This window comes from Littorina saxatilis, linkage group LG2, assembly GCF_037325665.1.
Source record: "Littorina saxatilis isolate snail1 linkage group LG2, US_GU_Lsax_2.0, whole genome shotgun sequence".
Lineage (NCBI taxonomy): Eukaryota > Metazoa > Mollusca > Gastropoda > Littorinimorpha > Littorinidae > Littorina > Littorina saxatilis.
In genome coordinates, this window is record NC_090246.1 from 4,667,655 (window position 1) to 4,685,154 (window position 17,500).

A 17,500-nucleotide genomic window follows, 5' to 3' on the forward strand; every position below is an offset into this window, starting at 1 on the left:
CCTTGTACACTCCACCCAACCCCACAGTAAAGTCCCTTGTACACTCCACCCAACCCCACAGTAAAGTCCCTTGTACACTCCACCCAACCCCACAGTAAAGTCCCTTGTACACTCCACCCAACCCCACAGTAAAGTCCCTTGTACACTCCACCCAACCCCACAGTAAAGTCCCTTGTACACTCCACTCAACCCCACAGTAAAGTCCCATGTACACTCCACCCAACCCCACAGTAAAGTCCCTTGTACACTCCACCCAACCCCACAGTAAAGTCCCTTGTACACTCCACCCAACCCCACAGTAAAGTCCCTTCTACACTCCACCCAACCCCACAGTAAAGTCCCACGTACACTCCACTCAACCCCACAGTAAAGTCCCACGTACACTCCACTCAACCCCACAGTAAAGTCCCTTGTACACTCCACCCAACCCCACAGTAAAGTCCCTTGTACACTCCACCCAACCCCACAGTACAGGCGGTCCTGCATTCAGGCCCAAATCAACTTCGCGAAGTCTTTTTACCGAAAACTCAGTACTAAAGCTTCGTGCGGCCTACTCCGCGAAGTATACTTCGCGTAGTCGACTTGGCCCAGTTAAGGACAGGCATTAGCGGAAGTACTAAAACTAGCCATGAAATCCTGATGACAAAAACTGTGCCGGACTGTGCTAAAATCGTTAATAGTCCTGTGCCGACCATTGGTTCTTTTAGTGTGACCGATTTTGACGCCACGGACCGACCACCACCGCCGACCGATGAACTTTGCTAGGTTTCTCCACCGTCTGTCAAAGCCTGGCGTAGTGCCGACAGTCACGACAGCAATACGAGCGTCTGCACGTGCTAAATGTCTCGTCTGTTGAGAAGACGCTGCGTTTGTCACAGCGCTTTACAGTCAGTGATGTGACCGGTGTCTTCAATGATGGGACGGCTGGCGGCCAGCCTGGTTCGATGTAAGGCCACTTTGCGTGTCTCTCGGATGTGTTCTGATGTTCTGAGCGAGCAAGACTAACTTTATCCTGCTTTAAGAGAGAGATAAGTGCACAAGTTGTTTTCACTCGGTCAAATCGCTTTGACGGTGAGCTTTCTGCGTAGTGCAGAGTGGTTGTATGCCCTTTCCAGTTGTTGTTATGGTTATATATTTTTTATTCGATACAATAAAGTAGTCTTTGTCTAAAATTTATCCCATCGTTCTTAACTTACGAATTCCTTATTCAATACAATAAAGTAGTCCATGTCTAAATCTTATTCAACCGTCAGAAATAGGAAACAAGAGTTCATGACTGGGTCTGGCTTGTTTCCTGAAGCAGTTGTTGGAGAGAAAAACAGAGAGAAAACAAGTTCCTTCTCGTGACTTGATTCTTTTCTTTGGTCTTGCAGCGCAGATATTAAATACAGATGGTATTGAGTTGCGTCGACGTTGTGATCGAGATCAGCTGTATGTGCTTGTGTAGCATCAATATCCTAACTCTGCCTCAAACACTGGGCCCTATAAGCAGTGTATCCGGTACGGAATGAGTGGAGATGGCCGAAGGGGAGATGGAAAATGTTACGCCCCAGTAGGACAGAGTGTCAGGGAGGAATCTCACCTGGCATTCCTCCTCACCCCCTCACCTGTCCGATACTTCTACCCTCTCTCTCTCTCTCTCTCTCTCTCTCTCTCTCTCTCTCTCTCTCTCTCTCTCTCTCTCTCTCTCTCTCTCTCTCTCTCTCTCTCTCTCTCTCTCTCTCTCTTTCACTCTGTGAAATAAAAACATAAAAACATCCCATCTGCATTAGTCTTTTCCACCCGTCAGAAAGAATAAGAATAAATAAGTGTTTTCTTTTAACGTTGCTGACGACAAAGAAACACGAGGTGCGTCAGAACGTGTGCACTCCCTTAAAAGTCGTGTCTCACGTGCGGAACAGGAAATGAAAATGACAGGAGATCCCTCTCTGTATAGTGCAATCAAGACATTTCTACAGTGCCATCTTCCATTATTTGACACATCACTTGGACACTCGACACAGTCCTGGGAGAGGACCTACATGTGTCCATCATAATATGAAAGGTGCTGACTATACTGGACACACTACTATGCTAGAGTCCGGAGCACTGACCGTACTGGACTCTGTCCTGAGGGACAGTCTGACGTCATAATTGTGGTGTTATCTGTGTGTCATTCAGTGTGTCTGTCTGGTTTCAGATTGGCTAGCGGACAAGGCGGTAGAGTCCGGAGCACTGACCGTACTGGACTCTGTCCTGAGAGACAACCCGGACCAGGAGGACCTGTACCACATGGCTATCGCTGCCTTCCTCCGCATCACGGACAGTGGTCAGTGTGTGTGTGTGTGTGTGTGTGTTTGTTTGTTTGTTTGTTTGTTTGTTTGTTTGTGTGTGTGTTAGACAACCATGCCTGAGTAAGATGGCCTGTGTGTGTGTGTGTGTGTGTGTGTGTGTGTGTGTGTGTGTGTGTGTGTGTGTGTCTGCGACTTATCTGACTGACTGTCTGTCTGTCTGTCTCAGTGTCTGTCTGGGTGCACATGCATTGTCTTGAACATGGGCACATGCATAATATACTTGCACGTGTCTGTAAGTTTTCAAGCATGTGTGTCATGTCAGGCTCAGATGTTCCTCTGCAGATGATGCCACTGTTCTCCATTCACTTGCTAACGTGGGTCTTTTTAACATAATATTTGGCCTCTCTCTTCCTCCTCCGTCCTCCTACCCACCACAGTGTATGTGTGTGTGTGTGTGTGTGTGATGATCACCGCTTGCTCTTTTCTTTCGTCCCGTCTTGTTGTTAGTATTTCTCTACCTCATCTCACAGATAAACATCAGAGAAGAAAAAGTGTTGTGCGTTGTTTGAAGGCAAGGGTAGACCAAGCAAGATTGGACGATGTCTTGTTTGAAGGCAAGGGTAGACCAAGCAAGATTGGACGATGTCTTGTTTGAAGGCAAGGGTAGACCAATCAAGATTGGACGATGTCTTGTTTGAAGGCAAGGGTAGACCAAGCAAGATTGGACGATGTCTTGTTTGAAGGCAAGGGTAGACCAAGCAAGATTGGACGATGTCTTGTTTGAAGGCAAGGGTAGACCAATCAAGATTGGACGATGTCTTGTTTGAAGGCAAGGGTAGACCAAGCAAGATTGGACGATGTCTTGTTTGAAGGCAAGGGTAGACCAAGCAAGATTGGACGATGTCTTGTTTGAAGGCAAGGGTAGACCAAGCAAGATTGGACGATGTCTTGTGGTTTCCTTCATTCTCAGTGAGCAGTAAGTCTTTGTCTTAGTCATCTTACCCCCCTCCCCAGATACCCCCACCCCCACCCCCACTTCCCCGTCTCCCTTGGTACTGACCCCATACAGCTGTGGCCAAGAGAGGGGTTCAAAGGCCCTGGGGTAGGGGTAAAAGGTTGTCAACAATGAAGAGGGCGGGTGGGGGGGGGGGGGGGTCGGGGGCAGAGCAGATGGGAAGCAGATTGGATTAGAGTCATTGAGAAAGAAGTTTTTTGTGATGTCTGGAATGTACAAACTCCCGCTGCCTGACGCCCCCACATACATACATTCCTACCTTGACGCATCCACCTACACACGCACGCACGTAAGCGTACAAACACACACACACACACACACACACACACACACACACACACACACACACACACACACACACACAGCGCAAGAAAACAGGAATTTGACCAGGATACAAACTGAGCACATTTATGAGCGCATCAGTTTGCATGTATATTTGAGTGAATGTGTATGATGTATTAGTGTGTCTGTGTGAGGGACAAAATCCAGCTCTGCTCTATGCAGTACCCCCATCCCCAGCCCTCCACCCCTGTTCCCCTCACCTGCTCAGGATAATTTTCAGGTGAGTCACAGGTGTTGTGGGAGTAATTAGTTTTAATTTTTTCTCCCGTCTCATTAACGGGGCACCAAAATAGAGACAGGGAGGTTGGCGTGTTACCTGTAGGGGGGAGCCTCTGTCACATCCCATCACAGGTACTGTGTTGCAATGAACTTTGGCCTCTCCTGGCTTCACGCCTCTTTTCCCCCAGGCACATTCCTTGCTGGAACTGAAGACGATATAAAATGACAAAATACTTGTGAGCCACATGTGTGTGTGTGTGTGTGTGTGTGTGTGTGTGTGTGTGTGTGTGTGTGTGTGTGTGTGTGTGTACGTGCACGTGCACGAGTGTGTGCGTGCGTGCATCCGTGCGTGCGTGCGTGTGTGTGAGTGTGTGTGTGTGTGTGTGTGTGTGTGTGTGTGTGTGTGTGTGTGTGTGTGTGTGTGTGTGTGTGTGTGTGTGTGTGTATGAATCTGACAGAGAGATGGGCATGCATACACCGACATACAAATAAGCTTGCACACACACACCGTCACACGCATATGGGTGCATGCACATACAAGCATACATATGCATGCACCAATGGACGGTTTCTGGAAATAACTCTTGTCACGATTTTCAAGCATTGTGGAAGAGTTGGGCCCCGCTTTAGTTATATTCGGTAGCAGCGAGACAAACAAAAACATGTGGTTGACCAGTCAAAACCAGCAACCGTAGCAACAAACTGACTCCTATGTGTACACTATGCAGTGTCGCTATATCTGATCCCATTTCTGTCAAAAAGAGTTGTCAGAGCTCTGTGCTTCTGGACGGTAGTGAAGTACAGTTAAGCATAACAGACCTGTGAATTGAGAAGTGGACAACTTGTGACTGACTGAGATGTGATAAACCATTCCCAAGTCTACATGGATATTCTCTGTGTTGTCTGTGTGTTACAATAATAATAATAATAATACAATAATTGTCTGTGTGTTACAGATGTGGCTAAGTCAGACAAGTGGATCAACGTGGTGGTCAAAACGCTGGTGTGGGTGGTGTCTCGGGAAAACACCAGCTCTCCTCTCATACCGGTGTTGGAAGAACTCAACATCATATCTGAGATGGGTGAGTTGTGTATTATTAACTATTTTATCAGCTTTGAAGAGCAGGTCACAGTGAGATCTTTGTTTCTATTCATATTTGACAGGTTGACTATCAAGGGCCTCGCATTTCTCTCTCCTATCTGTCTCTCCCCAAAGATGAGATATAATGCTAGGCTACTTGAGATTACTTACAGCTGAGAGTTACTTATTAAGGACTCGGACATGGGGCTGTGGGTATAACTCTAAGCCCGGATTATCACATCAGTGTGTCTCAGTTTGAGGTCGAGTGGCTCCCGCCATCCCTCCTGATTCTAGCGACTACCCTCTAGATAACGTATCCTCACCCTAGGCTCACTAGTCGCCAAACTGTACATATTTTTTTTATTACCACGGCCTTCGTGGCTTACATCTTAATCCTTTTTATTTTAAAAAAAGTTTTGCGATTTATTGTTCGTGTTCCTCTTACTTGCTCATCTATTTGCTTTTATTTGTGATCCTGAAAGGTTCCACCTTTTAACTTGTTTTGAATAAAAAATCATTTTACAAACCCGTTATTCAAGATATAGAATACAGACTTATAATTCTTACTAAGAAACATCTTAACTACTTTTCATTTTAACGAATTCCACAGAGCATCATCTCAACCTCACCCCCTGCCCTCCTCTTTTTTTTCTTTTTTCTTTTCTTTTTTTTTTTCCTTTCTTTTTAAAAGCGGACAAACACTCAAGTCCTTAATGGCTAAAAACCGTAGGACTTTTAATATTAATTTTACTACTACTACTACTAGAGTTCTTCTTCTTCTTCGTTCATGGGCTTAGACTCCCACGTTCACTCATGTTTTTAGCACGAGTGGATTTTTACGTGTATGACCGTTTTTACCCCGCCATTCAGGCAGCATACGCCGATTTCGGAGGAACTACAGTACTAGAGTTACTTATCAGCATGTGGTGGATGCTGTCACTGGGAGATGGGCGGACATCTTGTGACTGAATACCACATTTCTGACAGGTCTGAGGGATCGGGGTGAGGAAGCGGGTAGAGAGATCAGCACTGCCAGGCATGGTTATCCATATGCTAAAATAAATGTCTGAAGTACTTCTCGTAAAAAACGGTCTCACACTGTTGTCACTCACTGCTTGGATCACTATCATGTAAGTGTGTATGGTACAGTGTCTGTTTTCCGGATGAAAAGAAGAGCTCTCCAGCAGACTGTGAGATACCCGACCACCTGCTGCATATCATCCAGCACAACACAGGCCTGCAAAGTAGAAACAGCAAGAAGAGTGATGGTCACAAGAATACCGCTTTTTCATGGGATTGATTATATTGGTCATGGGATACAGTGATAGTGGTTGTGTTTCAGATGCGATGAAGGGGCAGCTAGCAGAGAGCGAGTTACCGGACCACCTGCTGCGGATCATCCAGCACAACACAGACCTGCTGGCCAAGGAGAGCGAGGGAAGTGACGGTCACGGGACACAGGACGCTGAGGAGTGCATCAAGACCGCCTCCGACCTCCTCCTGTCCTTGCTGGTGGGAGGTGGGTGCACTCCCTTGTATTGATAGATATGACTAGTTATGGGAGTTAAAGTGATTACTGGTGGTGTGCTATATGAAAAAAAAGTGTCACTAGGTTTCATGACAGTGATTTAGCCATAAACAAGGCGATACCGATCAATACAGCGCAGTAGTCAAAGTGAAGGCAGTATTAGACAACCTTTTCCCTTTGTGTGCGTGCGTGTGTGCATGCCTGTGCGTGCGTGGGGGTGTGTGTGGGGGGGGGGGGTGTTTGTGTGTGTGTGTGTGCGAGTGTGTGTGTGTGTGAAAGAGAGAGATATCATATTATAAAATTTTTGTTTGGACAGAGGGCAGTATGGAGACGCTGTACGGTGGGGGAGAGGGGGCCGTGTTCAAGCAGTGTGTCCAGTGGATGACCAGTGAGGTGGATAGTCTCAAAGTGCTGGCCGCGCTGTCCGTGGGAAACTTTGCTCGCAGCGGTACGTTGCTCTCTTCTTCCTACAGTCGTGGCTGCGGGGTTTAACATCATTTGTATCGCCTGTAAAACAGTGCACATCATCCTGGCTCCATACCACTTGCCAACTTGCTTTTTTTGCCTTTGAAAGGAAGGTAAATGAAGTGAAATTGCTACCACTGCTGAAATGCAACAGGATTAAGGGAAATAACTGCTTTTTGTGTCAGGCTTGATTATTATATGGTTATGTCCCTTCTTATGTGATGCTCTCTGCAATGATTCTGTTTTTATTCAACTCATTTTTAGGAAGAGAAATGAGAGGCAGACAAGTCACTTCATACTTTTTGTTTAATATCAGTTTTGTGTTTTCAGCAGTGAGTGTCTGTTACAAAAAGTGTGCTGATGACTGTGTTGCTGGTTTGACTCAGAAGTATTATGTGATGGTGAATGAGATTGTCTCCCTTGCTGCAGACGCTCACTGCCGACAGCTGGTGGACAGTGGCATCGTGGAGAGTCTGCTGACACTTCTCAAGGTCACGCTGGTGGAGGGCAAGGACGTCAATTTCACCCTGCAGCACGCTGTGCTCTCCTCACTACGTAACCTGGCCATACCAAGTAGGTCACAAGTGTGTTTCCATGTGCTCAGCTGTTGCTGTGCTTGTTACATGTAGATAACTACAAAGGAACTTGGGGAAAATCCAGTCTTAAAAAGGAGGTTAAAATGAGGGTAGATTTACAGAGGTTTTAAACAGAAAGTCTGCAAAAACAGGGTCTTAAAAGGGAGGGGGTCTTAAAATGGGGGGTCTAAATGGGAGGTGTCAATGTACACTTCATGTTTTCATTGCTGCTTGACAGAGGAAACAGGGGAAGAGTGCCAGTAGTTTCTTGTGACTGTTTCTTAGTGGGGTGGATTGTCTCCTGGATAGATCACACATGCTTCTCTTTTCAGCCAGCAACAAGGGGAGGCTACTAGAACTGGGGGTCATGGCAGCTGTCCTTGAACTGAAGCACACAGAGGTCATGGCCGTGACCTTCAAACTCCTGGGAGTGCTACGCATGCTGATAGACGGTCAAGGTATGCAGTGCAGTACACACTGGCTCCATCACATCTTACGCACTATTAGTTGTCTTCACATTTTATGTTTGGATGCGGTGTTTTTTTCTGACTGGTTTGAAAAGGATACATCTGAATAAAAATGTTAAAGTGCAGGATCTGTTCAACTACTACTTTGCTCACCACAGGTAAAAAAAAGAATCATTTGAATATATGACAGCAGATTCAATATGAGGAGGAGGATTTTGATAATGATGATGATGATTACGAAAATGAAAATAATGACGACATTAATGATGATGACAACTACAATGACAGCAAAGGCGAGGATGAGAACAATGGTGAAGATAATGATGATGACAATGATGATAACGATGTTGATGACAATGTTGATGATGACAACATTTCAATGACGATGATGACAATGATGATGTTAACAGAGAGTGCAGCCACCACGCTGGGTCAGGACAAAGACTTTCTCAACTGTCTGGTGGACTGGTGCGCTGTGGAGGAACACGCTGGGGTCAAAGGTCAGTCAGCCTGTGTCCACAAGGCAAGACACTGCTTGATGGTTCAAAAACGAGTTTTATTGCATGATTAAAGAGAACAGTATAGGAAATGCTTCATCTAGTCACGGTAAAATTGTGTAGGTTTGACTCTCCCTTTTCTGCGTGCATGCATAAAGACCTACATTGACTTGTGCCCATGTTGTTGCAGGGGAGGCGACTCGCTGCATGTCGTGGCTGATCAAGAACAGCCGCACATCCCAAGTGATGCGCAACGTGGTGCGGGCAGAGGGCATGCAGCACCTGGTTTCCATGGGGACCTCAGAACACCTGGTGATGCAGAACGAGGCGTTGGTAGCGCTCAATCTGGTGGCCGCCACTGTGCTAGGTGAGTATGTCAAGGCTCCTGTTGGATATACAGTGGAACACCCTTTTTAAGACTCTCAGTTTTAATTAAAGTTCTCCCCTCCGCCCTCCCCCCTCCCCCCCCCCCCCCCAAAAAAAAACCCCACAAAAAACCTGCTTCCACAGAAGTTCTGTTCATAACCTCTATCAATTTAGCTTTTGTTTTAAAATTGACCCCCTTCTGAGGTGTGATTGTTTTCAGATAATTGTGTTGGCTAAAGGGGGGGACCACTGAGTATTTTATTTTAACCATGTTTGTTATCTGTTGGCCTCTAATCTGTGGCATTGTGACATGAACAGGGGGTATAAATGTACAAAAGACAGGCAACAAGTTGGTGGGTGTTTTTTTGCGGCAAAAACCTATCAGAAAACTGTGTTGCACAGGAGAAGCAGAAGTAATAATGGAATAATAAAACTCTTGTTACATTTAGTCAAGTTTTGACTAAATGTTTTAACATACAGGGGGGAATCGAGACGAGGGTCATGGTGTATGTTTGTGTGTGTGCGTGTGTGTGTGTAGAGCAATTCAGAGTAAACTACTGGACCGATCTTTATGAAATTTGACATGAGAGTTCCTGGGTATGATATCCCCGGATGTTTTTTTCATTTTTTCGATAAATGTCTTTGATGACGTCATATCCGGCTTTTTGTAAAAGTTGAGGCGGCACTGTCACACCCTCATTTTTCAATCAAATTGATTGAAATTTTGGCCAAGCAATCTTCGACGAAGGCCGGACTTCGGTATTGCATTTCAGCTTGGTGGCTTAAAAATTAATTAATGACTTTGGTCATTAAAAATCTGAAAATTGTAAAAAAACATTTTTTTTATAAAACGATCCAAATTTACGTTCATCTTATTCTTCATCATTTTCTGATTCCAAAAACATATAAATATGTTATATTTGGATTAAAAACAAGCTCTGAAAATTAAAAATTATGATAAAAATTAAATTTTCAAAACCAATTTAAAACCACTTTCGTCTTATTCCTTGTCGGTTCCTGCTTCCAAAAACATATAGATATGATATGTTTGGATTAAAAAACACGCTCAGAAAGTTAAAACGAAGAGAGGTACAGTAAAGCGTGCTATGAAGCACAGCGCAACCGCTACCGCGCCAAACAGGCTCGTCACTTTCACTGCCTTTTGCACTAGCGGCGGACTACGTTCAATTTCATTCTGTGAGTTCCACAGCTTGACTAAATGTAGTAATTTCGCCTTACGCGACTTGTTTTTGTTTTTGCGGCAAAAGATAAGAGAGTTGTGTTGTGCAGGAGAGGCGGCCGTGTCACTGAAGGAGGCGGGTCTGACAGACATGGTGCTGACAATTCTGAAGAAAGGCGACGCTCAGCCCGAACTGCTGTGTAACACACTGACACTCGTACGCTCGCTCGCCACCGCAGGTAGCAACCCCCTCCCCACCCCCTCTCTGATGCACTGAAAGCTTGTGGAGTTGACACTAGTGTCATCATGCTCAATGCTAACTTTGTGTATCCAAACACAATCAGGCTACCTTGTAGATTTGGCAAGAAGGGCTTCTCTTTACTGTGTAAATGTAGGTAGTCATCTCTCCAACGCTCATTTGCAGTCATGCTTTCAACACACACACAAGCACGCACGTATGCACATACACACACACACACACACACACACACACACACACGCACACACCAGCACACACACACACACACACACACACACACTCACACACACACCAGCACATGCATGCACAAGCACACACACATGCACAAGCACACACACACACACGCACACCACACACACACACACACACACACACACACACACACACACACACACACACGCTCACACACACACACACACACAGCGACTTTGGCCTAACAGCTGTTCTCTTGTTTCTTTTCTGTTTCAATGACTGACTAGGGGTATTGAGAGTTGTTGGCTGATAGTAACAATAGAAAGGCTAGCCACATGCAGGGTTCGTACAGAGTCCTTGAACCCTGGAAAACTCCTTGAAAATTGGAAAACCTTTTCCAGGCCTTGAAAAGTGCTTGAAAATAGAGTTTTGTTAAATAGTCATTGAAAAGTACTTGATTTTTCCAAATTGTTGCCTATACATTTCGTCAGCAGCTTGTCTTATTTAAAAAAAAAATGCAACCCCCTTTTTTTTCGTCAAATACAGTACACACATTTTGGGAGAATTAAAGATCGAGTGAAAACAAAAGCAGACGAACTAACTATTACTAGTCACCTGTAATTGCTTCCCTTCCCGGAAGTTGGCAAGGGAAACAACTACGGAATGACTAATAGTTTGCAGACGCGGAGAACCGCAGTGGCATTTTTATATCTTGCATTAATTTGGGGAAAATCATGTCCTTGAAAAGCATTTATTTGGTCCTGGAAATGTCCTTGAAAACTCATTGAATTGTATCAGCTCTGCCCTGCAGGAACCCTGCCCATGTGATCACAGTCCAGACATTATGTGACAGAATGTGAATCAAATAACTTTAAACATTTTGTGAATAAGACCGGAGTCTGTTTCCAGTGTAGATGTAAATGTTTCTCTTGCCGAGTGATGTTGCTAGCACAGCAGTGTGTAGTGTAGCAGACATCCCCGTGGTTACTGGCCAGTTGCTAGGCAACCTCACTCCCTAGCACCACCTAGTCCGTCCACTCTCTACGCTTGGCTGCATTTAATCCTAACGCTGCTCCTCCCTCACGCAACATCTCAGTGATCGTCTCACCTTTCTTTTCATTCCTCCTTCATGGGGTACCACTGCAGACTGGATGTTGGTGTTTCCACAGGCTGTTCCGTGCAACTTGCTTCAATTTGAGACATAAATCTGAGTGCTTGTGACAGTGTGTAACACTGTGTCAGATCAGAATGTTTTCTCTGAACGGCAAGACCTGTTGCCTGCACCATGCTGTCAGTGCAAATTGATTCTCCGTCTTGTTGGCTTGAGGGTGGTTTTCAATGTGTAATGTGCTAACATGATAACAGAGAATCTGATTTTTTATATGATAAAAGAAAAAAGGTCATGCCGCCTCAAACATTGTAGAGAAATGTCAGTTGTTGAATAGCAGCTTACAGCGTTAACCTTTGACATCCAGGTGTGAATCTTTTAGCGACCAGAATGTAAATGAAGACAGAGGGGTCGGGGGGGGGGGGGGGGGGGGTGGGGGTGGGAGGGGGTCAGATGGGAAAGGAGGGAGAGGTTCTGTAGTAGCCCAGGTAAACAGGTAAACAGAAGTGGGGGAAAGCTTTGGTCACCCCATTGTTTAGATTGTAGTGCAAAGTAGCGATGTCCAAGGGAGAGAATCTGACGTGATTGTTTTGCTGTGTTGCATTGCAGCCTCCCCCACCACCCCTCCCTCCCTCCCCTGCAGTCTGCTCGCCTGCGCCGGTCTCATGCCCGACACGCTCAGTAGGTGGCCGCCCTTACTTCCCCCCTCCCCCTCCCCCCTTCCCCCTTCCCCCTCGCTGTTGTCTGCTTCTAGCTGCTCCATGGCTGCTTCCCTTTCATTATTTGGTCCTCCTTGTTGTCTGCTTCTAGCTGCTCCATGGCTGCTTCCCTTTCATTATTTGGTCATCCTTGTTGTCTGCTTCTAGCTGCTCCATGGTTGCTTCCCTTTCATTATTTGGTCATCCTTGTTGTCTGCTTCTAGCTGCTCCATGGCTGCTTCCCTTTCATTATTTGGTCCTCCTTGTTGTCTGCTTCTAGCTGCTCCATGGCTGCTTCCCTTTCATTATTTGGTCCTCCTTGTTGTCTGCTTCTAGCTGCTCCATGGTTGCTTCCCTTTCATTATTTGGTCCTCCTTGTTGTCTGCTTCTAGCTGCTCCATGGTTGCTTCCCTTTCATTATTTGGTCCTCCTTGTTGTCTGCTACTAGCTCCATGGCTGCTTCCCTTTCATTATTTGGTCCTCCTTGTTGTCTGCTTCTAGCTGCTCCATGGTTGCTTCCCTTTCATTATTTGGTCCTCCTTGTTGTTTGCTACTAGCTCCATGGTTGCTTCCCTTTCATTATTTGGTCCTCCTTGTTGTCTGCTTCTAGCTGCTTCCCTTTCATTATTTGGTCATCCTTGTTGTCTGCTTCTAGCTGCTCCATGGTTGCTTCCCTTTCATTATTTGGTCATCCTTGTTGTCTGCTTCTAGCTGCTCCATGGTTGCTTCCCTTTCATTATTTGGTCCTCCTTGTTGTCTGCTACTAGCTCCATGGCTGCTTCCCTTTCATTATTTGGTCCTCCTTGTTGTCTGCTTCTAGCTGCTCCATGGTTGCTTCCCTTTCATTATTTGGTCCTCCTTGTTGTTTGCTACTAGCTCCATGGTTGCTTCCCTTTCATTATTTGGTCCTCCTTGTTGTCTGCTACTAGCTGCTCCATGGTTGCTTCCCTTTCATTATTTGGTCCTCCTTGTTGTCTGCTACTAGCTGCTCCATGGCTGCTTCCCTTTCATTATTTGGTCCTCCTTGTTGTTTGCTACTAGCTCCATGGTTGCTTCCCTTTCATTATTTGGTCCTCCTTGTTGTCTGCTACTAGCTGCTCCATGGTTGCTTCCCTTTCATTATTTGGTCCTCCTTGTTGTCTGCTACTAGCTGCTCCATGGCTGCTTCCCTTTCATTATTTGGTCCTCCTTGTTGTCTGCTTCTAGCTGCTCCATGGTTGCTTCCCTTTCATTATTTGGTCCTCCTTGTTGTCTGCTTCTAGCTGCTCCATGGTTGCTTCCCTTTCATTATTTGGTCCTCCTTGTTGTTTGCTACTAGCTCCATGGTTGCTTCCCTTTCATTATTTGGTCCTCCTTGTTGTCTGCTTCTAGCTGCTTCCCTTTCATTATTTGGTCCTCCTTGTTGTCTGCTTCTAGCTGCTCCATGGTTGCTTCCCTTTCATTATTTGGTCCTCCTTGTTGTCTGCTTCTAGCTGCTTCCCTTTCATTATTTGGTCCTCCTTGTTGTCTGCTACTAGCTGCTCCATGGCTGCTTCCCTTTCATTATTTGGTCCTCCTTGTTGTCTGCTTCTAGCTGCTCCATGGTTGCTTCCCTTTCATTATTTGGTCCTCCTTGTTGTCTGCTTCTAGCTGCTCCATGGCTGCTTCCCTTTCATTATTTGGTCCTCCTTGTTGTCTGCTTCTAGCTGCTCCATGGTTGCTTCCCTTTCATTATTTGGTCCTCCTTGTTGTCTGCTACTAGCTCCATGGTTGCTTCCCTTTCATTATTTGGTCCTCCTTGTTGTCTGCTTCTAGCTGCTCCATGGCTGCTTCCCTTTCATTATTTGGTCCTCCTTGTTGTCTGCTTCTAGCTGCTTCCCTTTCATTATTTGGTCATCCTTGTTGTCTGCTTCTAGCTGCTCCATGGTTGCTTCCCTTTCATTATTTGGTCATCCTTGTTGTCTGCTTCTAGTTGCCTCCCTTACCTTGATTTTGTGGCTTGCTGCAGTTCAGTTTGATCCCGGAATACTGGTTCAGCTTTGCTTGGTAGATTCAAAGTGTTTCAGTTTTTGCCTGTGAGTTTTGGAATGCAGTCTGTTGGTTCTTTCCTTGGTTGTTCACACCCAGAGAAGAGCTGGTCAACTTTGGTTTCGAAGCTCATAATGCCAAGATTGTACATGCAACCCATGTTTGTAGCAAAGATCTGTCAACTGAAAGCAAGCATTCTTGCTTTTGTTTTGTGTGTGTATTTTGCGTTGACTTTTAGAAGTGTTGGTGCAGTGCCCCCAGTATTTGTCAGTGTCTTCACAGCAGTGTTGTGTTTCCAAGTACAGGAGTTGCTGTTAGTTTGAATTTCATATTCCTCCTCCCAACATACTGTTGCTAGACTGAGTACATGTATTGTAAAATGAGCTGCATGGAAACCTGTTATATGTTAGTAGATGTGTGTGTGTGTTTGTGCATGCATACGTGCCTCTGTGTGTGTGTGTGTGTGTTTGTGCGTGCATGCGTGTGTGCATGCGTGCATGTGTGTGTGTGTGTGTGTGTGTGTGTGTGTGTGTGTGTGTGTGCTTGCCTGTTGAATGTTAATTAGCGTATGTGTGTGTGTGTGTGTGCTTGTCTGTTGTATGTTAGTGGCTGTGTGTGTGAGTACTTGCCTGCTGTACTTTTCTGTGACTGTGAGAAATATTACACCATGTTCTGTAGACTGCTGCGATTTAAGTTTGTGTCACACTGTACATACAGTGCTATATTACTCTACATATTTCATTCAGACCATTGTTGTTAAAGTGGAGATGTAGAATTGCTCAAAGAGATACTTCTTCTCCTAGAGAAAGTGAGCTGTGCAATCCTGAATTGTTTCTCTGTTTATATGTTGCCTCATTTCTGATAAAGCACAGTCATACTTGATCATTTTTTAAGATTTTCCTCTGAGATGAAATCAGCGTTTGTTATGTTGATCAAGATACAGTATAACAATCAAATAATTAAGATGCTTGGGTTGGGGATGGGGTAATGTGTCAACGAGCGTTTTTTGAAAGAGTATGTGTAAGGCAAAAGTGTGTGTGTCTGGTTGATGCAAAGTGTGTGTGTCTGGTTGATGCAAAGTGTGTGTGTCTTGTTAAGGCAAAAGTGTGTGTGTCTTGTTAAGGCAAAAGTGTGTGTGTCTGGTTGATGCAAAGAGTGTGTCTTGTTAAGGCAAAAGAGTGTGTGTCTGGTTGATGCAAAGTGTGTGTGTCTGGTTGATGCAAAGTGTGTGTGTCTGGTTGATGCAAAGAGTGTGTCTTGTTAAGGCAAAAGTGTGTGTGTCTGGTTGATGCAAAGTGTGTGTGTCTGGTTGATGCAAAGTGTGTGTGTCTGGTTGATGCAAAGTGTGTGTGTCTTGTTAAGGCAAAAGTGTGTGTGTCTGGTTGATGCAAAGTGTGTGTGTCTTGTTAAGGCAAAAGTGTGTGTCTGGTTGATGCAAAGAGTGTGTGTCTTGTTAAGGCAAAAGAGTGTGTGTCTGGTTGATGCAAAGTGTGTGTGTCTTGTTAAGGCAAAAGAGTGTGTGTCTGGTTGATGCAAAGTGTGTGTGTCTTGTTAAGGCAAAAGAGTGTGTGTCTGGTTGATGCAAAGTGTGTGTGTCTGGTTGATGCAAAGTGTGTGTGTCTTGTTAAGGCAAAAGAGTGTGTGTCTGGTTGATGCAAAGTGTGTGTCTGGTTGATGCAAAGAGTGTGTGTCTGGTTGATGCAAAGTATGTGTGTCTTGTTAAGGCAAAAGAGTGTGTGTCTGGTTGATGCAAAGAGTGTGTGTCTGGTTGATGCAAAGTGTGTGTGTCTTGTTAAGGCAAAAGAGTGTGTGTCTGGTTGATGCAAAGTGTGTGTGTCTGGTTGATGCAAAGTGTGTGTGTCTTGTTAAGGCAAAAGAGTGTGTGTCTGGTTGATGCAAAGTGTGTGTGTCTTGTTAAGGCAAAAGAGTGTGTGTCTGGTTGATGCAAAGTATGTGTCTTGTTAAGGCAAAAGAGTGTGTGTCTGGTTGATGCAAAGTGTGTGTGTCTGGTTGATGCAAAGTGTGTGTGTCTGGTTGATGCAAAGTGTGTGTGTCTTGTTAAGGCAAAAGAGTGTGGTGTCTGGTTGATGCAAAGTGTGTGTGTCTTGTTAAGGCAAAAGTGTGTGTGTCTGGTTGATGCAAAGAGTATGTGTCTTGTTAAGGCAAAAGTGTGTGTGTCTGGTTGATGCAAAGTGTGTGTGTCTTGTTAAGGCAAAAGAGTGTGTGTCTGGTTGATGCAAAGAGTGTGTCTTGTTAAGGCAAAAGAGTGTGTGTCTTGTTAAGGCAAAAGAGTATGTGTCTTGTTAAGGCAAAAGAGTGTGTGTCTTGTTAAGGCAAAAGTGTGTGTGTCTTGTTAAGGCAAAAGAGTGTGTGTCTTGTTAAGGCAAAAGAGTGTGTGTCTGGTTGATGCAAAGCGTGTGTCTTGTTAAGGCAAAAGTGTGTGTGTCTTGTTAAGGCAAAAGAGTGTGTGTCTTGTTAAGGCAAAAGAGTGTGTGTCTTGTTAAGGCAAAAGAGTGTGTGTCTTGTTAAGGCAAAAGAGTGTGTGTCTTGTTAAGGCAAAAGAGTGTGTGTCTTGTTAAGGCAAAAGAGTGTGTGTCTTGTTAAGGCAAAAGTGTGTGTCTTGTTAAGGCAAAAGAGTGTGTGTCTGGTTGATGCAAAGTGTGTGTCTTGTTAAGGCAAAAGTGTGTGTGTCTGGTTGATGCAAAGTATGTGTGTCTTGTTAAGGCAAAAGAGTGTGTGTCTGGTTGATGCAAAGAGTGTGTGTCTTGTTAAGGCAAAAGAGTGTGTGTCTGGTTGATGCAAAGTGTGTGTGTCTTGTTAAGGCAAAAGAGTGTGTGTCTGGTTGATGCAAAGTGTGTGTGTCTTGTTAAGGCAAAAGAGTGTGTGTCTGGTTGATGCAAAGTGTGTGGTGTCTGGTTGATGCAAAGAGTGTGTCTTGTTAAGGCAAAAGTGTGTGTGTCTGGTTGATGCAAAGTGTGTGTGTCTTGTTAAGGCAAAAGTGTGTGTGTCTGGTTGATGCAAAGTGTGTGTGTCTTGTTAAGGCAAAAGAGTGTGTGTCTGGTTGATGCAAAGTGTGTGTGTCTTGTTAAGGCAAAAGTGTGTGTGTCTGGTTGATGCAAAGTGTGTGTGTCTTGTTAAGGCAAAAGAGTGTGTGTCTGGTTGATGCAAAGTGTGTGTGTCTTGTTAAGGCAAAAGAGTGTGTGTGTGGTTGATGCAAAGTGTGTGTGT

At 45.0% G+C, this 17,500-nt stretch overlaps 1 protein-coding gene across 1 annotated transcript in view; it reads left to right on the forward strand.

Annotated features, from left to right (window-relative positions):
* The window catches only part of LOC138958050 (rap1 GTPase-GDP dissociation stimulator 1-like), a 90,545-nt gene that overhangs the window by 70,532 nt on the left and 2,513 nt on the right, over positions 1 to 17,500 (forward strand). The window contains exons 6-14 of the mRNA XM_070329101.1: positions 2,180 to 2,308; positions 4,806 to 4,931; positions 6,273 to 6,449; positions 6,775 to 6,906; positions 7,353 to 7,496; positions 7,831 to 7,956; positions 8,376 to 8,465; positions 8,653 to 8,829; positions 10,119 to 10,247. Coding sequence (XP_070185202.1) covers positions 2,180 to 2,308; positions 4,806 to 4,931; positions 6,273 to 6,449; positions 6,775 to 6,906; positions 7,353 to 7,496; positions 7,831 to 7,956; positions 8,376 to 8,465; positions 8,653 to 8,829; positions 10,119 to 10,247 — 1,230 coding nt within the window. The remainder of the gene's footprint in view (positions 1 to 2,179; positions 2,309 to 4,805; positions 4,932 to 6,272; positions 6,450 to 6,774; positions 6,907 to 7,352; positions 7,497 to 7,830; positions 7,957 to 8,375; positions 8,466 to 8,652; positions 8,830 to 10,118; positions 10,248 to 17,500) is intronic.